This window comes from Bombina bombina, chromosome 1, assembly GCF_027579735.1.
Source record: "Bombina bombina isolate aBomBom1 chromosome 1, aBomBom1.pri, whole genome shotgun sequence".
Classification (NCBI taxonomy): domain Eukaryota; kingdom Metazoa; phylum Chordata; class Amphibia; order Anura; family Bombinatoridae; genus Bombina; species Bombina bombina.
The window spans coordinates 392,416,789-392,436,598 of NC_069499.1; the positions used below are offsets into that span (position 1 = coordinate 392,416,789).

General features: G+C 40.3%; 1 protein-coding gene across 1 annotated transcript in view; it reads left to right on the forward strand.

The window, feature by feature from the left end:
- KIF5C (kinesin family member 5C) overlaps window positions 1-19,810 on the forward strand; it is a 350,079-nt gene that overhangs the window by 280,040 nt on the left and 50,229 nt on the right. The window contains exon 22 of the mRNA XM_053698287.1: window positions 17,970-18,041. Within this exon, the coding sequence (XP_053554262.1) occupies window positions 17,970-18,041 (72 nt within the window). The remainder of the gene's footprint in view (window positions 1-17,969; window positions 18,042-19,810) is intronic.

The following is a 19,810-nucleotide window of genomic DNA, read 5'->3' on the forward strand; positions in this document are numbered from 1 at the left end:
GGTTTCTCCTATGCAAATATTCCTCCTTAACGTCGGTCGAATGACTGGGGTAGGCGGAGCCTAGGAGGGATCATGTGACCAGCTTTGCTGGGCTCTTTGCCATTTCCTGTTGGGGAAGAGAATATCCCCCACAAGTAAGGATGACGCCGTGGACCGGACACACCGTTGGAGAAAGTAATTTATCAGGTAAACATAAATTCTGTTTTTTAAATATATATATATTTGTTCTGATTTATGCATGCAGTAATGCAGGGCTGTTGAATATATGTTAAATGTTAATGTTCTAAAATGGACAATTTTGATTGGGGAGCGCTGTGTTTGTCCTTAGTGCCATGATTTGTGGGAGTATCTGCTTAATGCAGTCCAAGCTCCGTGCAGAGAGATGCCGTTCTGTGTTAAACAACAAGATTAATAAGCCAGGGAGCTGTTCCTGCAGAGGGAGGTCAGTGGTCACAATTTAACTGGGAAATCGGACACAAGCCCCTCACAGTAAGCAGAGGGTAGGCAAACAGGAGAGGGGGATGGGTAGGGAGAGAGTTTTGCTCGGCTGTGTCTGTAGTGTTCACTGAACTGAAGTGTTTGCTAGTTCAGCTCAACTTGGGGATATAATATGTGATTTCAATAAGTGATATGACACATGCTGCTCTTAACATGTATGTATGTATGTATGTGTAAATATGTGTGTGTATGTATGTGTAAATATATGTGTGTATGTATGTGTAAATATGTGTGTGTATGTATGTGTAAATATATGTGTGTATGTATGTGTAAATGTGTGTGTGTATGTATGTGTAAATGTGTGTGTGTATGTATGTGTAAATGTGTGTGTATGTATGTGTAAATGTGTGTGTGTATGTATGTGTAAATATGTGTGTATGTATGTGTAAATGTGTGTGTGTATGTATGTGTAAATATGTGTGTATGTATGTGTAAATGTGTGTGTGTATGTATGTGTAAATGTTTGTGTATGTATGTGTAAATGTGTGTGTGTATGTATGTGTAAATATGTGTGTGTATGTATATGTAAATATGTATGTGTAAATATGTGTGTATGTATGTGTAAATGTGTGTGTGTATGTATGTGTAAATATGTGTGTGTATGTATGTGTAAATGTGTGTGTATGTATGTGTAAATGTGTGTGTATGTATGTGTAAATGTGTGTGTGTATGTATGTGTAAATATGTGTGTGTATGTATGTGTAAATATGTGTGTGTATGTATGTGTAAATGTGTGTATGTATGTGTAAATGTGTGTGTGTATGTATGTGTAAATGTGTGTGCATGTATGTGTAAATGTGTGTGCATGTATGTGTAAATGTGTGTGCATGTATGTGTAAATGTGTGTGCATGTATGTGTAAATATGTGTGTATGTATGTGTAAATGTGTGTGTGTATGTATGTGTAAATGTGTGTGTGTGTGTATGTATGTGTAAATGTGTGTGTGTGTGTATGTATGTGTAAATGTGTGTGTGTATGTATGTGTAAATGTGTGTGTGTATGTATGTGTAAATGTGTGTGTATGTATGTGTAAATATGTGTGTATGTATGTGTAAATATGTGTGTATGTATGTGTAAATATGTGTGTGTATGCATGTGTAAATATGTGTGTGTATGCATGTGTAAATATGTGTGTGTATGCATGTGTAAATGTGTATGCATGTGTAAATGTGTATGCATGTGTAAATGTGTGTGTATGTATGTGTAAATGCGTGTAAATGTGTGTGTAAATGTGTGTGTAAATATGTGTGTATGTTTGTATGTGTAAATATGTGTGTATGTTTGTATGTGTATGTATGTGTAAATGTGCGTGTATGTATGTGTAAATGTGTGTGTATGTATGTGTAAATGTGTGTGTAAATGTGTATGTATATGTATGTGTGTGTAAATGTGTGTGTGTAAATGTGTATATATGTGTAAGAGTGTGTGTGTATGTATGTGTAAATGTATGTGTGTGAAAATATGTATGCATGTGTAAAATTGTGTGTGTGTGTAGGTAAATGTTGTTACCTGCACATTATACCATGCAGAAATAGCTACTACACATTACAAGAACATTTTATTAAGTAGCAGGGTATATCTTTTTTTTTTTTTTTTTTGGGGGGGGGGGGGGGGGGCGGCAAAATGTGTCTTTGCCTGTGTAGCTAAAAATCCTAGCACCGGCCCTGCGCATGAAGGTGCAGCCCTCATTCCAGCTCAGCTGGTAGGGGGCAGATTAAGGTTTTTCAATGATATTTGGATACATTCTGTCCAAAATCAATGGATTCAGAGCATTGTCTCTCAAGGGTATCGAATAGGATTCAGAGTAAGACCTCCTGTGAGAAGATTTTTTCTCTCACGTATCCTAGCAAATCCAGTAAAAGCTCAGGCTTTCCTGAAGTGTGTTTCAGACCTGGAGTCTTCAGGGGTAATCATGCCAATTCCTTTTCAGAAACAAGGTTTGGGATTTTATTCAAATCTATTCATTGTCCCAAAGAAGGAAAATTTATTCAGACCAGTTCTGGATCTGAAAATTTTGAATCGTTATGTGGAGTACCAACTTTGAAGATGGTGACTATAAGGACTATTCTGCCTTTTGTTCAGTGAGGACATTATATGTCCACAATAGACTTGCAGGATGTATACCTTCATATTCCGATTCATCCAGAACATTATCAGTTCCTGAGATTCTCTTTTCTAGACAAGCATTACCAATTTGTTGCTCTTCCATTTTGCCTAGCAACAGCTCCAAGAATCTTTTCAAAGGGTCTAGGTGCCCTACTCTCTGTAATCAGAGAACAAGGTATTGCAGTGTTTCCTTATTTGGACGATATCTTGGTACTAGCTCAGTCTTTACGTTCTGCAGAATCTCACACAAATCAACTAGTGTTGTTTCTTCGGAAACAAAAAAAAGGAAAAGGAAAAGTGTTGTTCCTTTTGGATATCTCTTCTGCTAGAAGAGTTTCTGAGCTATCTGCTCTTTCTTGTGAGTCTCCTTTTCTGATTTTTCATCAGGATAAGGCAGTTTTGCGGACTTCTTTTCAATTTTTACCTAAGGTTGTGAATTCTAACAACATTAGCATAGAAAGTGTTGTCCCTTCCTTGTGTCCTAATCCTAAGAATTCTTTGGAAAGATCCTTATATTCTTTGGATGTGGTAAGAGCTTTGAAATATTATGTGGAAGTTACTAAAGATTTCAGAAAGACTTCCAGTCTATTTGTTTTATTTTCTGGTCCTAGGAAAGGTCAGAAGGCGTCTGCTGTTTCCTTGGCTTTTTGGTTAAAGCGTTTGATTCATCAAGCTTATTTGGAGTTGGGTCAGGCCCCGCCTCAGAGAATTACAGCTCATTCTACTAGATCAGTCTCCACTTCGTGGGCCTTTAAGAATGAAGCTTCAGTTGATCAGATTTGCAAAGCGGCAACTTGGTCCTCTTTGCATACATTTAACTAAATTCTACCGTTTTGATGTCTTTGCTTCTTCAGAAGCAGTTTTTGGTAGAAAAGTTCTTCAGGCAGCTGTTTCCAGTTTGATTCTTCTGCTTTTGATTTAAGTTTTTTTCTTTCATTTATGAGAATAAACTTATTTTTTGGGTTGTGGATTAATTTTTTCAGCAGAAAATGGCTGTTTTTATTTTTTTCCCTCCCTCTCTAGTGACTCTTGCGTGGAGTTCCACATCTTGGGTATTGCTATCCCATACGTCACTAGCTCATGGACTCTTGCCAATTACATGAAAGAAAACATAATTTATGTAAGAACTTGCCTGATAAATTCATTTCTTTCATATTGGCAAGAGTCCATGAGGCCCACCCTTTTTATGGTGGTTAGGATTTTTTGTATAAAGCACAATTATTTCCAAATTTCCTTTGTTGATGCTTTCTACTCCTTTCTTTATCACCCCACTGCTTGGCTATTCATTAAACTGAATTGTGGGTGTGCTGAGAGGTGTATTTATAGGCATTTTGAGGTTTGGGAAACTTTGCCCCTCCTGGTAGGATTGTATATCCCATACGTCACTAGCTCATGGACTCTTGCCAATATGAAAGAAATTAATTTATCAGGTAAGTTCTTACATAAAAGCCAAGATTCTTTTTTCTTGCCTCTCTCTTCAGTCTGTGGTTCGTCCATCAGTGTCTCAATGTATGGAGGTAATTGGTCTGATCGTTGCGTCCATGGACATCATTCCATTCGCTCTGTTCCATTTGAGAGATCTGCAGTTATGCATGCTCTGACAGTGGAACGGAAATTATGTAGATTTGTCTCAGAGGATAGATCTGGATCAGTCAACAAGAGAATCTCTCACGTCGTAGCTGTCTCAGGAGCATCTCTCTCAGGAAACATGCTTTTGGAGACCTTCCTGGGTGATTGTGACCACGGACGCCAGCTTACTGGGTTGGGGAGCAGTCTGGGACTCGTTAAGGGTTCAGGGACTCGGGAGGAGTCTGCTCTTCCCATAAACATCTTAGAGTTGAGAGTGATTTTCAATGCTCTGATGGCTTGGCCTCAGTTAGCTTTAGCCCAATTTATCAGGTTCCAGTTTGACAACATAACCTCAGTGGCTTACATCAACCACCAGGGAGGGACTCAGAGTTCCTTAGCCATGGAGGAGGTGGCTCAGCTTATTCAGTGGGCAGAAACTCACAAGTGCTGTCTATCTGCCATCCACATTCCAGGAGTGGACAACTGGGAAGCGGATTTTTTGAGCAGACATACTTTTCATCCCGGGGAGTGGGAGCTCCATCCGGAGGTGTTCTCCAGCTTGACCCTCAAATGGGGGGTGCCGGAGCTAGATTTGATGGCGTCTCGGCAGAATGCCAAGCTCCCAAGATACGGTTTGAGGTCAAGGGATCCACAGGCCGCTCTGATAGATGCGCTGGCGGTCCCTTGGAATTTCGGGTTGGCATACCTGTTTCCTCCGTTCGCACTTCTCCCATGAGTTATTGCTCGTATCAAGCAGAAGAGGGCCTCAGTGATTCTCATAGCTCCTGCGTGGCCTCGCAGGAACTGGTATGCAGACCCTATGGAGATGTCGTCTCTTCCACCTTGGAGACTACCTCTGAGGGAGGACCTTTTACTTCAGGGTCCATTCCTTCATCCAAACTTGTTTCTCTGAAGCTGACTGTTTGGAGATTGAATGCTTAATTTTTGCAAAGCGTGGGTTTTCTGAGTCGGTCATTGAGACCATGATTCAGGCTCACAAGCCTGTTACTAGGAATATTTACCATAAGATATGGAGTAAATATCTTTATTGGTGTGAATCTAAGGACTACTCTTGGAGTAGGGTCAGGATTCCTAGGATTTTGTCTTTTCTCCAGGAAGGTCTGGAGAAGGGTTTGTCAGCAAGTACTCTGAAGGGTCAGATTTCTGCCTTGTCTATTTTGATACATAAGCGTCTGGCGGTTTTGCCAGACGTGCAATCTTTTTGTCAGGCACTGATCAGAATCAGGCCTGTGTTTAAGTCCGTTTCTCCTCCTTGGAGCCTTAACCTTGTTCTTAAAGTTTTGCAACAGACTCCGTTTGAGCCCTATTCTTTCCATAGATATTGTTGTTATCTTGGAAGGTTTTGTTTCTTGTTGCTATTTCTTCTGCTCGGAGAGCCTTGGAACTCTCAGCTTTTCAGTATGATTCTCCTTATCTTATCTTTCATGCTGATAAGGTGGTTCTTCGTACTAAGTTAGGTTTTCTTCCTAAATTTTGTTTTGGATAGAAATATTAATCAGGAAATTGTTGTTCCTTCTCTATGTCCTAATCCTTCTTCTCATAAGTAACGGTTGTTACACAATCTAAATGTTGTGCGTGCTCTGAAGTTTTATCTATAGGCAACTAAGGATTTTCGCCAGTCTTTCGTTTTGCTTATGAGACTGCTGGACAGCAGCTTCCGGAGAGAATTACAGCTTATTCCACTGGGGCTGTTTCTTCTTCTTGGTCTTTTTAAAAATGAGGCTTTTGTGGAACAAATTTCCAGAGTTGCGGCTTGGTCTTCTCTGCATACTTTTTCCAAATTTGATATTTTTGCCTCAGCTGAGGCTTCTTTTGGGAGAAAGGTTCTTCAAGCGGTGGTGCCTTCTGTTTAGGACTGCCTGTCTTGTCCCTCTCTAAATAATCTGTGTCCTCTGGCTTGGGTATTGATTCCCAACAGTAATTGATGATTCTGTGAACTCCCCATATCTTAGGAAAGAAAACAAAATTTATGCTTACTTGATAAATTTATTTCCGGATATGGTGAGTCCATGGCCCGCCCTTTATTTTAAGACAGTTATTTTTAACTTTAACCTCAGGCGCCTCTACACCTTGTGTTATTCCCTTTTCTCCATTTTCCTTCGGTCAAATGACTGGGGATTGTGGGAAGGGAAGTGACATTTAACAGCTTTGCTGGGATGCTCTTTGCCTCCTTCTGCTGGCCAGGAGTGGTATTCAAAACGGTAATTGATGATTCCGTGGACTCACCATATCCGGAAAGAAAGAAATTTATCAGGTAAGCATAAATTTTGTTATTTCACATTCCAATGTTCTTCACATAGGGGAGTATGTTCTAAGTATTTTTAAATATATATTCCTATATATATTTGTACAGTGGTCCCACAAAAAATGTTGCCAGCCAGGTGGCATTACGAAGTAACCAGGTGCGGGCAGTTTAATATCTTCTAATATTATATCATTTCAGCTATCCAAATCACAAATTAATTGCATAATGTAACATAAATGTATTAGTAAAAATGTAACATTTTTAATATTAGCTAATAGTAGCCTAGTTTTGGCTTAGATTTTAGCCTGGTGGTCAGAAAAATCAGCCGGGTGGTGCACCTGCTAAAGAGGTCCTGTGGAGGACACTGTCTGTATATATCTATACCCATATGTATTTATAAATAAATAGAACATATTATTGTATGTGAAGAACATTGTAATGTAAAATTTTCTTTATAAATGGAAAGAGTCCACAGCTGTACTCATTACTTTTGGGAATTCAGAACCTGGCCCCCAGGAGGAGGCAAAGACATCCCAGCCAAAGGCTTAAATACCTCTCCCACTTCCCCCATCCCCCAGTCATTTTTTTCCTTTCGTCCCAGGAGGTTGGCAGAGAAGTGTCAGAAGTTTTGAATTAGTCTCTTATGGGGGGTAGTACTCTTCGGCATGGGACTGGAGTTTTAAGTAGTCCTGTCAGCCTTTCAGTGAAAGCTTGGATGAAAGTTAGAGTCCGGAGATACAGGGAGAGTCTTTCTGCGAAACCATCCCGACTCATTAACAGTTCCACAAGCAATCAGCGTTGATGAGTTTCGCTGCCTGCTTTCTTCTCTCCATGGCAGAAGCGATGCTACTATCTGTCACACTTGAAGGGCCATGTTCCTGTTGCGCTTTTTTGGACCATATGGTTCTCCTGGTGACCGGACGTGGTCACGTTTTTGGCCTCCATTTCCGCATCCTGACTGTGTGGCGACTGAGAAATTCTGGTCTGCAGGTGTCGGGTTCATAGGAGGTGGTAAGGCCCCAGTCATTGTTGGTGTCAGGTGCCATTTAGATTTTTTGGTCCAATCTTTTGTATTCAATATCCTAGTTATGGAGGAGTCTGATATTTTGCGCAAAATGCGTATTTCCCCGGATGATACAAGCCTATCAGTTATGTTCTGAATGCCATATTAGAGTGCTCAATTCCTCGGGATCGGGGAATCAAGTGGCCGCTGAGCCATCCTCCTCTGGGGCTTCTGTCCTCTCAGTGACAAGTTCCCTTCCACCATCGCTTACTACACATGTAGGTAACCCAGACTTTGCTTATCCTTCTCTGGAAGGTGGCTTGTTCCCGCCGGGGGTTTTGGCACAATTTTGCATGTCCATAATTTTGGCGCTGGCGAATCTGCAACTTCCAGAAGTTGGCTTAAGATATTGTTCGTGTTCCGTTATCCAGGGCTCTTCAGGCATGGGATGGCCTGTTCAGCTCTCTGGGGGAAAGACTGTCCCTGATGCTTCAGGGGGTCAACCTTCGGGCCGGAGTAGTCTTTTGCTCCGGCGGGGTTATGCTGTGCTTTTCGGTATAGACTGGGTCGCTTTCGTTTTTTATTGAGGCACGCTGTGGTGTTGTCGGAAGATCCCATCCTTAATGGATCTGAGAATTTTCAGTCTGCTTCTTCGAATAGCTTACAGAATTAGACGTAAGGGGATGAAGTAATCTTCTTATAGTCTTGTTTATTGAGTATCCTTTCCAGTTATGAGCTTGGAAGAACAGGGTCCTTGTTGGACGGTCCTGCGGGTGCGCCTGTTCTTCTTAGGCGATAACCTGCGGGTTGCCTTATCTTTTATTTTGATCCGGTGAGGATTGTTTTTATTTGGTTTAAAGCTCATGTTGGTTTTTACCCAAAATACACAAGGATGTAGAAAATCCCCCAGGACGCCCAATCGTTGCAAGTACCAATTCAGTGTTTACAAATATTTCAATATTTTTAGACAAGATCTTACGCCCTTATGTTGAGCGTTCCAGTTCCTTTATTAAGGACACAAATAATTTTTTATGCAAATTAGACTCTCTAGACCTCCCTAGTAGTAAATTTATTATGTTTAGTTTAGATGTGGAGAGTCTCTATACCAATATTAAACATTCAAGTGGTATTGATGCTGTAGAAAATATATTAAGAAATGACAATCAGTATACCTCTGCACAAATTGATTTCTTTATTCAGCTTCTTACCATTATATTATGTGGAAATTATTTTCTCTTCCAGGACGATTATTTCCTCCAACTCCAGGGAACAGCCATGGGTTCCAACGTCGCCCCAAACTATGCAAATATTTTTATGAACCTCTATGAGGAGAAATATGTTTTTTCTAACGATTTATTTGTTCTTTTTTTTTTTTTTTTTTTTAATTTTTTTTTTTTATTGAAGTCATAAACAAATATAACAATAATGCCACAGCCAACAGTGGTAACAGAAAAGAAAAATACAGTGCTAATACCATGAATTTTCCAAGTAAACAACCCGGGTTATGCCAACATAGTGTACATGTGTGAGTTTAAAGAGTGATACTCAATGATGAGTAGTAAAAGAGTGGAGAAGCTATAGTTGGTTAGTATTACGAAAAAGCATGGAAGTTTACTAGGCAATAGAGCTAAATAGAAGGGGCATATAAATCCCATTTATTAAAGGCATTAGCAAAGGGTAAGGCCTATCTAGATTAAGACTTCAGTTTTATATTTTATGTAATATGTAGACTAGAAGTGACCCCTCCTTGTGATAGATAACTACATCATAAAATATTTATTTAAAAAATATAGAAACAAGGGGGGGTTGATTTTATGGGGGTAGGGGGAGGGAGATAATAGAGTATATTCTTCATATTGTCATAGCAAGCATTCATAACGTTATATAAGCTAGTAATAGTATGACAGATGTGGATTAGCTTGTATTTGGCCTCTTTTGGACCAAATTAGCGGGGAGAGTGATAAGGGAACGCAGCGGGCAAAAGCCGCTCAAAGTGGATTGGGGAAGGGATAGTTTTGGGGGGGTATTATAAAGCGTATATAGATGAAGAAATATGAGTCCAGACCTAAGCCTGGGTGTGATAATAGGGAAGGGAGGGCGGAGCCAACAAGGGTAGGAGAACTATTTCTCAATATGGACACAATCTTATTTGACAGAACTTATGCACTCAAATAAAGTGGGCATAGAAACATAGTCGCACATGTTGAAATGGGAAGTAATATTAAGCTGTTGTAAGTCAACTTAAGGAGACTAGCATCTTTTAACTAAATTAGCCGAGCAGATTGCTATACTAAATGAGGTGGCAATTGTCACAAACAATAAATATTAGAGACAAGATATTTGGGAACCAGCATAGTTGATGAGCAATTATACAAATAGGTGCTGTCAAGTTGTGTAATAAAATAGGGTCACTTATTTTACAAGTTGAAGGCGTTTTTGTTACAACCTCTATGAATACGGGGTGAAATTGGCACCACCCCTCAGGGACAGTTGTCTCCACTGGACACAGACGGGAAAGGGATATTGGGTATGACCCACCCTGATATACAGAGTGGGAAAGGGTGAGGGGAGATGCCTTTCTATTTACGTGGAGTATTTAGACATATATAGTATAAAAATAGGGTGTTAGATTTAATTTATCAAAATGAATATAAGCACATGTCTTGAAGTGGAGGGAAGGGTTGAAGGGGCATAACAATATATAAGTAAGGACAATGTAAGGGATGGGACAGTATCTCTGAAGTTGTTATTGGAGAGTCAGTTATGGAATTAAATATCAATGCAGGTCATATGTCTAACGGCCTCTTGGAAAGCATGGGAACAAAAAAGAGCGTATGTCATCAGGGGGCTAATTCTTTATACATAAGCTTCTGATTGAAAGGGCCAAATAATAAAATATTAAGGGAAATCCGAAGTATATTGTAATGGTAGTTAAATGGAATAGGTCAAGAGTAAGGCTAACTTCAGTACTAAGAGGGGATAAAAAGTTATGGTAAAATAATTTGTATAAAGTTGGAGGGAAATGGCGTGGGGAGTAGGCAAAATAAAATTGATATAATATATTTTAAATTGAATATTGGATATACAAGGTGGGCATGCTATTGGCAGCATATATGTCTCAGACCTTAGAGGGGAGGATAACATAGGTTATAAACATAAAACAAATATAGCGAGCATAGCATTAAGTCATAGGCATAAAGCAGCTATATGAACTAATAGAATTTATACCAGTAGAAATTACGTATTCCTTTAAAATCCCCACAATTTAGTAAATATGGCGTATGGCAAAATAATTGACAGCAGGTGATTAAGTGTCGCTGGGCCTTCTACACTAGTCCGTGACATAAAAATATGCAATCGGTTACAGAAATCACGCTACAGCTTAAAAGCCATATAATGTGCCTATAGTAGTCTATCTAAGTTGGGGGTGAGCTAAATCTTATACCAACTCTTTTAAAAATTAGGCTTATCCAGGAAGGAGACTATGCTATAAAGTTAGTATAGTGTTGATATAATATATTAAGGACCCCCGCAGTAAATGTCACATATAATAGGTTCTTTTCTCATAGTACATTAGTAGGGAGCAAAGTTATTTCTCTTTAGATATCCATATGATTGATAGGGAAACAATAAGGACTTCCAATTAAGCGCTAGGAGACAAATATATCTGTGTTATATAGGAGGTGCATTACGTCAGTGGCCTGCATTGTGCTGGAGAACTAACCTAATCCATAGGGTGTCATCTGAACTTCGACTACTATATGCCTGCCAACAGAAATCATATCAACATAGATTACCCTTCTAAGTAGACTAGATTAAAGTAGAAACACAGATTGACACAAGTATCGGCTAACTACAGCAAGTCAAAATGCCTAATATGCATGCGTAATGTCCAGGGTGATGGAGGAGGTAACGGCAGGGACTTTTAACCAGCTCCAGGTAGTGGTATCTCAAGGGGTACAGTTATTAGGAGGCTTACACAGCCCAAAGAATAGTATAAGTTTCCGGTGGATATTGTGAGGTCCTGTCATCTCTTTCATAGTGTGCCCATCAGGTGGAGGCGATATTTAAACAGAGTAAAGCTATGTAGAATGAGAAACTATTGACACCAAATCCTGATATCTCTCGTTGCGCTATGCAGGTGGGTAAAACAACTAGAAAGTAAAGTATCCTCCTGGATCGAAAAGTCTCACCGGTAACCCGCAAACTGCAATGGGAACCATTACTCCAGATCTGTGTGAGAGACTGAGCGCTACCGCCCCAGGCATATCATTGCTGGATCTTCCTAGTTTAGTGATAGTGTAGCCCTGGTTTAGATATAGGCGTACCTTCTTCTTGTATATTACGACCCCCTGTATATCATGGGGTTTCTCATGGCTAAGACGCATAGAACCTTTAGAGCAGCCTCCATACTCCATGGCTCTCACAATAGCGATCGTCATCTGCTGATAGGCGCTATGAGAGAGGACCACATTGTACCAAGGCAGGTGTGGAACTCTGCGCTGTGAGGTTGACAGCTCTCCGGTCTCCCAAGTGCAGGCAGACACATCCTCCCCCATAGCAGCAAGCGGCAACCCCACTCCACACTGGTCCGGTAAGTCATGTACAAGATGCATAGCTCTCCGCTTTGAGTCGTTCCACAGCGGGTCACAAGATTGTGCGGCTGGGGTAGAAAGTGCTGATTTCGGAGTTACTGGCTCCATGGTTGTAGCGACTTGCATGTGGAGCAGGTCGGCTGTGCTTGGGAGTTTTGGCTCACTGTTCACAGGTCTAGGGAGACTGTAAATTAAACTCTGTCCAGATTGCTGTTCCAGTGGGCTATCAATAGAGTATTGCAGAGGTAGTGAGTCTGCCGCTTGAGCCGCAGCGAGAGGGTCATAGCTGGGTAGGACAGAGACGCCATCTTTATTGCGTATCTCCGAAATTGTAGACCTTAAGCTGAGAAACTGACTGTCCGCCTTAACAATCAGGTCGTCTAATAAAGAAATAAAGTATGCAGGGAGCTTCTCCATCCTGAGGGCAATGTAGGAAAAGAATCTATAAGCTCCCAAAACGGCAAAAAGCAAAGGTTTAGTAGTTAAATATCAGGAGCTCTATAAAAGTGTGTCTTGGCGCTTTGGTAGTTGGCTCCGCCCCCCCTCACCACGATTTATTTGTTCAATATGGCGCCACCTGGTGGCGGTATATTGACAATATCTTTGGCATCTGGTGGGGCGACGTTGGAACCCTGGAGAAATTTGTGAATGACTTGAATTCATCTTCAATGTATATAAAATTGAAATTAACTTGGAGTGAAGAGGTTATTGATTTCCTGGAAGTGAGAGTAATTAAATCAGACAATAAATTCAAAACTGATTTATTTAAGAAAAAAACTGACCGAAATAGTCTATTGCGCTTTGAAAGTGCACATCCACCTTCACTCCTGAAATCTCTACCCCATAGTCAAATGTTGTGAGTACGCAAAATTGTATCAGATGAGAAAATATTAGATAAAAGAATGACTGAGATGGGAGAGAGATTTCTGGAAAGGGGTTACCCTATAACTCTTATTACCAAAGAGATTGAAACGGTAAAGTCAATTCCAAGGTTAAATTTATTGCATCCTAAGGATAGGGAGAAGAAGGATGATAACAAAAATGATAGACTAATTTTTATATCAGAATATAATGCACAAAGCAAGGAAATACAGCGCATTATCAGAAAACATTGGAGCATTCTGTCTGATTGTAATCCATTTGTGGTTGAGTTTCAAAGACCCCCCATATCTGCCTTTAAAAGGGGTACTAATATTCAAAATAAATTAGTTAGAGCTGATATTGGCCCTAGTACTAAAAGAAGGCCTAGTTATATCACTACAAAAAATAATGGTTGCTATCCCTGTTTAGGGTGTTCATGTTGTGGCAACATGACCAAAGGGTCAATCTTCTATCACCCTCACACTGGTAAAAAGTACAAAATAAAAGTTTTTTTTACATGCTTAACCACTTTTATAATATATATGATCAAATGTCCGTGTGTGGGGGGGTTTATATAGGGGAGTCTACCAGGTCCGCTAAGGAGAGAATTATTGAACATAAGAGCAATATTAGGACTGGTAATGTAAAAGCCCCCCTAGCAGCCCATTTTGTGAAAGCTAACCAGTCTATAAGTCAGTTGAAATTTCAAATAATTGATAGCATTGATATTCCACGTAGAGGAGGAGATAGAGAAGTTCTGTTAAAACAGAAAGAAGCATATTGGATATATGAATTAGAATGTCTAGAACCCAAGGGGTTAAATAGGGACTGGGACCTCACTGTATTTCTGTGATAAATATTGTTGTGATGAAAAATTTAATCTATAAAATGATGTTTTTCTATGATAAATCTAATGATAGTGTAAAATTTAGAATTTTAATTAATTAGAAAAGAGTTGTTCTTCTGCTATGTATACATAATAAGAAGTTTACAATTGTAAGTTAAATTAATAAATAAGTAAATGTGTAAAATAGGAATGGGTTAATTACACTTGAGTGCCACCTAGTGGTGTACATGTATATAAGTCACTTGATTGTTTGTAGCAGGTATGGCATGAATAAGGGAGACTGATCCCGAAACGTTGCCTTCCTTTTTACCTCCACAATAAATTGTAACAATATTTGCTGTCACCTGCCTGCTCTTCTTTTGATTTATGAATTTAGGACCTAGGCAGTGGTCCTTGGGTGGCGTGCAACATAAGCCTGTAAGTGCTAAAAAACTCTATTTAAATAGGTTTTATATTTCCTTCAGGAATTTTATCTGGAATCGTTACTCGCGATTGTTTGATCGCACTGTTACTTCTAAGGAAGTTTGTTCTGGATGAGTTTTAGTCCTATGTTTGTCTGCTGTTTATTTCTCCCTCTCTAGGGGAGATTCTATGCGGCCTTGACAGTGAGGGCCCATGTTTTCAGGCTGCTCCTGATTGGGTTCAGATCTTCTGTCTTGAAGCCTAATCAGACACGTGGCGCCGGTTTTGCCTGGCTGGTCAGGTTAGGGCGCCGAGTGCTTCTCATTATTATTTGTATTATTTCTTGTTTTTCTTTAACAAATTTCAGCTAAGTATTATGAGAGGTCCTGAGGGTCCGGGAGGCATGGGGGATTGGTTCAGTCCTCATTAGCCTTTCATGTTGGTCGTCTGGGACTAGGAGTTCTACTGAGACACACTCAGTTGATTCCGTTTTTCTGTCTGGTCTTGGTGTGTCTCCTTCCCCGCGTGGGTTGGAGGTTGGGAGGACTTCGGACCTCCTTGCTGCCGGTTCCTAGCGTTCTTGCCTTCAGGGGCTCTTTGGAATTGTCCCTTTTGGTCTTGTCTACTTGATGGTTTTTGCCGTCTCATCAGGAAGTGAGGGCCGTGTGGCTTTTTCCTACTTCTGGGAGTTAGTCGTCTCCATGTCAGGGATGATAGGCTGTGTTGTCTCCTTCTCCAAGCTTCGCTTAGGGTTTTTTTCTACTGGGGTTTGGGATCTTTTTCCTTAGGTGTGGTCCTCTGGTTATGTATCCTGAGAGGACTATGGAGACTAGTCTTTGTTCTACTCTCTACCTTCGGGTGACTGTCCTTTTTTTTTTTTTTCCTTGGTCTTGGACTTCCTGTGTGTTGACCTTGACGCCCTTGGGTTCTAGAGTATTTGCGCGAATCTGTCACGCCCTAGCATATTTTTGGGGGGTGGACTCCTGCTAGGGGTGTCTCTTCCCTTGGGCTGGGAATTACGAGTGAGTCTTGTTCCCGGTTTAGTCCGGTTATCTTCCTCTGTGAGGTCTGATTCCTTCAGATGAGATGTTGGTGTTCCCTGGCGTGTTGTTTGTTTTTAGACGATTCTGGGGCCCAGGGTTCATGTCCTGGATCCTTAGGGATGTCTGGAGACACTTGATCCTGCGGACTGGTTTGGGCTGACCCAGTTTTTCCCGGGAATACAGGCTTTGGCTTAATGGCTAGCTCGTTGAGCCTGCAAGCAGCTGAGCCTGGATTTGCGTTCACCTTCGGATGCTGGCATGTTCCTTATGGCCTGTTTTGTCTTTGGAAAGGTCCCGCAATAGTTTAATTGTAGGCTTTGTGGGCTGTAAGCCGATAGTCGAGAGTTTAATTCCAGCTATGGCTATCTGTTCTTCACAGTGCATGTCCTTTCACTTTGTGGTGGTTCTGTGTTACAATAGTGTGTTCCAAAGTGTGTTCGGGGAGGTTTCTCAACAGTGGTGTCTAGATGAATTTCATTCAGTCCGTGGTTTGATCAGACTATGACTTTCTTGTCTTCTGGGCATGTGCGCTGTCCTTTATCTGTGCTCTTCCCTTTGAGGGGGTAGTTGCCTTCCTTAAGAGGTGGGGTTTTCCTCTCTCAGGAGGGTCGTTGAACTGCCCTGTGTGCAGGAGGTTGGAACAGGTTCTAGGGCTTGGTCTGTTCCAACTATAGAAGTTGAGGTCTCCATGTCGGAACTGTTATAGAGAGTTATGCCAGGTCTTCTCAGGGAGCTACAGCACTTTTCTCTGTTCAGGTCCTAGGGGGTTCTCCTTGGGAGTACCTATATGGAAGAGCGGATTGGGTTGGCATCCGAGCTCTGTTGGAGTTCCTTCCACTCTTTCCATTCCCTAGGGGCTTGTGGTTGGGGTTTTTGTCTGTTCCCCCTGGCTTTCAGACGGGCCTGTCGCTTGGGCTGGTCTGGTGTTTGGAGCAGGATCTGTGTTCTGTTGCTCTGCTGCTTCGGGTCTTCGAGGTACGGGGAGCCCCCTTGAAGACTTTGTGTCTTCTCCACGTTCAGGATCTGTGGGAAGGAGTGGCGGCTCTTGGATAGCCCGTGACGTGTCCACTGCTTAGTGGATGCTTAACAGTCTGACGGTTTGGAACCTATCTTCAGCTGCTCCTTACTTGCTTTGCAAGTTTTCAAATTTCAGAGTCATCTTTGGATGACTGTAGCGTTTAGATATCTGATTTCCCAAAAGTAATGAATGCAGCTGTGGACTCTTTCCATCTGAAGAAAAGAAAATTATCAGGTAAGCATAATTTAAGTTAATATTTCATGTCGGTTGGTGCACTTGAGAAAACGCAATCGGGTTTGCGCATAATTAAGGGGGGGGGGGGTTTCCACTTTTCACGCTCCACTGAAGTCTGTGGTGGAATACGTTAACACAGTTCTAATATTTAGACTTCAGCTTTTTGCGTGTCGGGTTGGTGCTTGTGTAAAAACGTTTTAATATTATCTTGTAATTCAAGCGGAGTTAACGCGGGAGCGCAAGTTACCTCTCCACTCTAGATCTATTCCAATATGTTTAACTTTTTTTTTTTTTTTTAGAGTATAATAATTATCCAAATTCATGTTTGATAATCTTGAATTGTATATGTATTTTTAAGACATAGTGTTAAAGGGACAGTTTACCCAAACATATTCTCTCCTTTAATTTGTTCCCAATGATCCATTGGGGTATATTAAATTGTTTACAAGTAGCTCATTTACCCTTATTTCAGCATTTGAAATAGTTGATTTAGCTGTGGTATCCCCCCTATACTGAAAGTTTCTGGTCTTTAAGGGACAGTAAACCTACCAAATAATGTTATATAATTCTGCACATAGTGCAGAATTATTTAACATTAGCTTAGCGCCAGCTTTCTAAAGCAAAGGACTGCAGAGATATTTTACTGCGAAAATTAATTTTATAGAACGCCGCTCCTGGCTGTACTGAGCGGGTCTGTTTTTTTTTCCTAAGTGCATCGCGGCACGCTGTCTAGTCACAGCCGGCCTGATCACACCATTAATGTATCACACTCAATGTAGCTCTGGTCTGGTAGCGGGAGCGAACTACATTGAGTTTAATAGCTTGATCTGGCGCACTGTGACTAGTAAAGTCAATCGGGTGCGCTGTAAAATTAAATTTTCATAGTAAAATATCTCTGCAGTCCTTTCTTTAGAAAACTGTTGCTAAGCTGATGTATAATTTTGCACTATGTACAGAATTATATAACATTATTTGGTAGGTTTACTGTCCCTTTAAGTCCAGGCTATTGACAGGCTATGTAAACACAGCCAGCAGAAGAAATAACATGCCTAAGATGACTAATAAAATTATAATTTTCCTTTGTTCTCTCTATTATAGCATTGGGCTTTGGTTTGCAAATAGATATAAGATAAGGAAGCAAGTGTGTGTGTGTACACAAAGTGCTAACATAATGAGATATAATTTTACCTGCATGCTAACCCTATTGTAATAGGCTGTGGTTTCAAAGCAAAAAAACAGCTATTTCATATACACAAATAAACCTGAAAATGCAATCTCTCATACATTTTATACTATGCAGCTGGTATAATAAGTAATTGGAAATACATTAAGGGAAAACCATTTCACAGTATACTGTCCTTTTAAAACGTAATGCTGTGTTCTGTATAAAGTGATATAATCTTCTTGTTTTATGTAGCATTTATTCTGTGATAATAAGAAAATATTAAAATCTGTAAAGTCAAATGCAGGCAGCACAAAAAATCATGACGTACAAATACATATTAATATTTGATGTTCTGTATCTAGGCCAGAGAACTCCAGACCCTTCACAACTTGCGCAGGTTGTTTGTTCAGGATCTTACCACTAGAGTCAAAAAGGTATGTACAACAAAAGCCTACATTGTATCATAGTTGACACTGATTTTGGAAGACGGTATTTAATGCACAAGTTGTATATGTTATTTATTTATTTATTATTACCATAAATTAAAAACCATAACAAAAAAAAATGTTATTAAAATAATTATAAAAACTTTTCTCTCCTTCAGGCCCGGTATTCAAAATATTGTCAGACATGCGAGAAACTGGTCTTGCAATAAATTCTAAAAAAGTGGGCTGAACCTAGCTGTGCTGACAATTGGCGATGTGCCTCCTATAGTATATAATGGGGATCAAAACTTCAGCAAAAGTTTCTTGTTTCTGTGTAGTAACACTTCAAATTATGCATATTTAGTTTCAAGGTTAATTCACTAGATAAGCCATACTGGACAATCTCTCCACTGAAAAGCAGGCAAGACTGATATAACTGAAAAGGTATAGCTAAGATGGAGGACAGTGCTTTGAGTAGAAGAAACCCACAGCAAAGTTTCCCTATTAAAATACAGGTTACTCCCACAGAACGCCCTTGTAACTCCCACGGAATGCCTATATATTAGTCATGTCTGCAATCTACTTTGTAAATTAAGATTTAAAAAAAAAACTTCCTAATAAAACTATGGGAGCTGGGGATGTGGTATATGATAGATGTATGTACACTGTTTAATGTATGTGTATTATGTAGTATAGTGTTAGAATATGAATGTAAACTATTGTAAACATCTTGTTTGTCTTACTTGGTGTATTCAGTCCACGGATTCATCCTTACTTGTGGGATATTCTCAATCCCTACAGGAAGTGGCAAAGAGAGCACACAGCAAAGCTGTCCATATAGCTCCCCTCAGGCTCCGCCCCCCCAGTCATTCTCTTTGCCGCTCTAACAAGTAGCATCTCCATGGGAGGGTAAAGAGTATGTGGTGTTAGATTTGTAGTTTTTATTTCTTCAATCAATAGTTTGTTATTTTAAAATAGTGCCGGTTTGTACTATTTACTCTGAGGCAGAAATTGATGAAGATTTCTGCTGAGAGGAAAAAGATTTTAGCATGTTGTAACTAAAATCCATTGCTGTTCCCACACAGGACTGTTGAGTACCGGAGAACTTCAGTTGGGGGGAACAGTTTGCAGGCTTAACTGCTTAAGGTATGCTCAGTCATTTATTTCTAACAAGACCTGGTAATGCTAGAAGACTGACAGAAATCCCCATGAGGGAAGATAAGCCATTATCTGAGACGCAGTATAGAAGGATGGCTTCAGTTAAGGGCTTAAATACTGGTAGACACTGCGATGGGCTAAATCGATTATTTTATTAATGGAATCTTATATTTATTCAAGTGTTTGAAACTTTGTAAACACTTTTGGGGGTTTTATTACGCCTGGCATATTAGTAGACGCCTAGTCTGACTCAGGAAGGCCCCATAACTCTGGACTGAAGAGGGAGGGGGCCTCATTTTCGCGCCTCAGTTGCGCAGTTGATTTTCAAGACGGCTTCATGCAGCTTCACGTGTAGAGTCCTGAGAGTGCAGGAGGACATCAAGGAGGCTTATATTTCTGCTACAAATAACCCTAAGGGAAGGTAGGGCCGCAGCAAAGGCTGTGGCACCGTGCTGTAGTGTGTTAAACCGGTTGTTTACTGTAATTTGCTCCGGTTTGGTCAATAAGGGGTTAATTGATTTGAAAATTTGTGTGCAATCATTTCAAAGCATTAGGATCATGTGGTGAAATTTTCATAAAGATCGGATGTTTTTTGGTGATTTGGAAAAAAATGTGTGCTT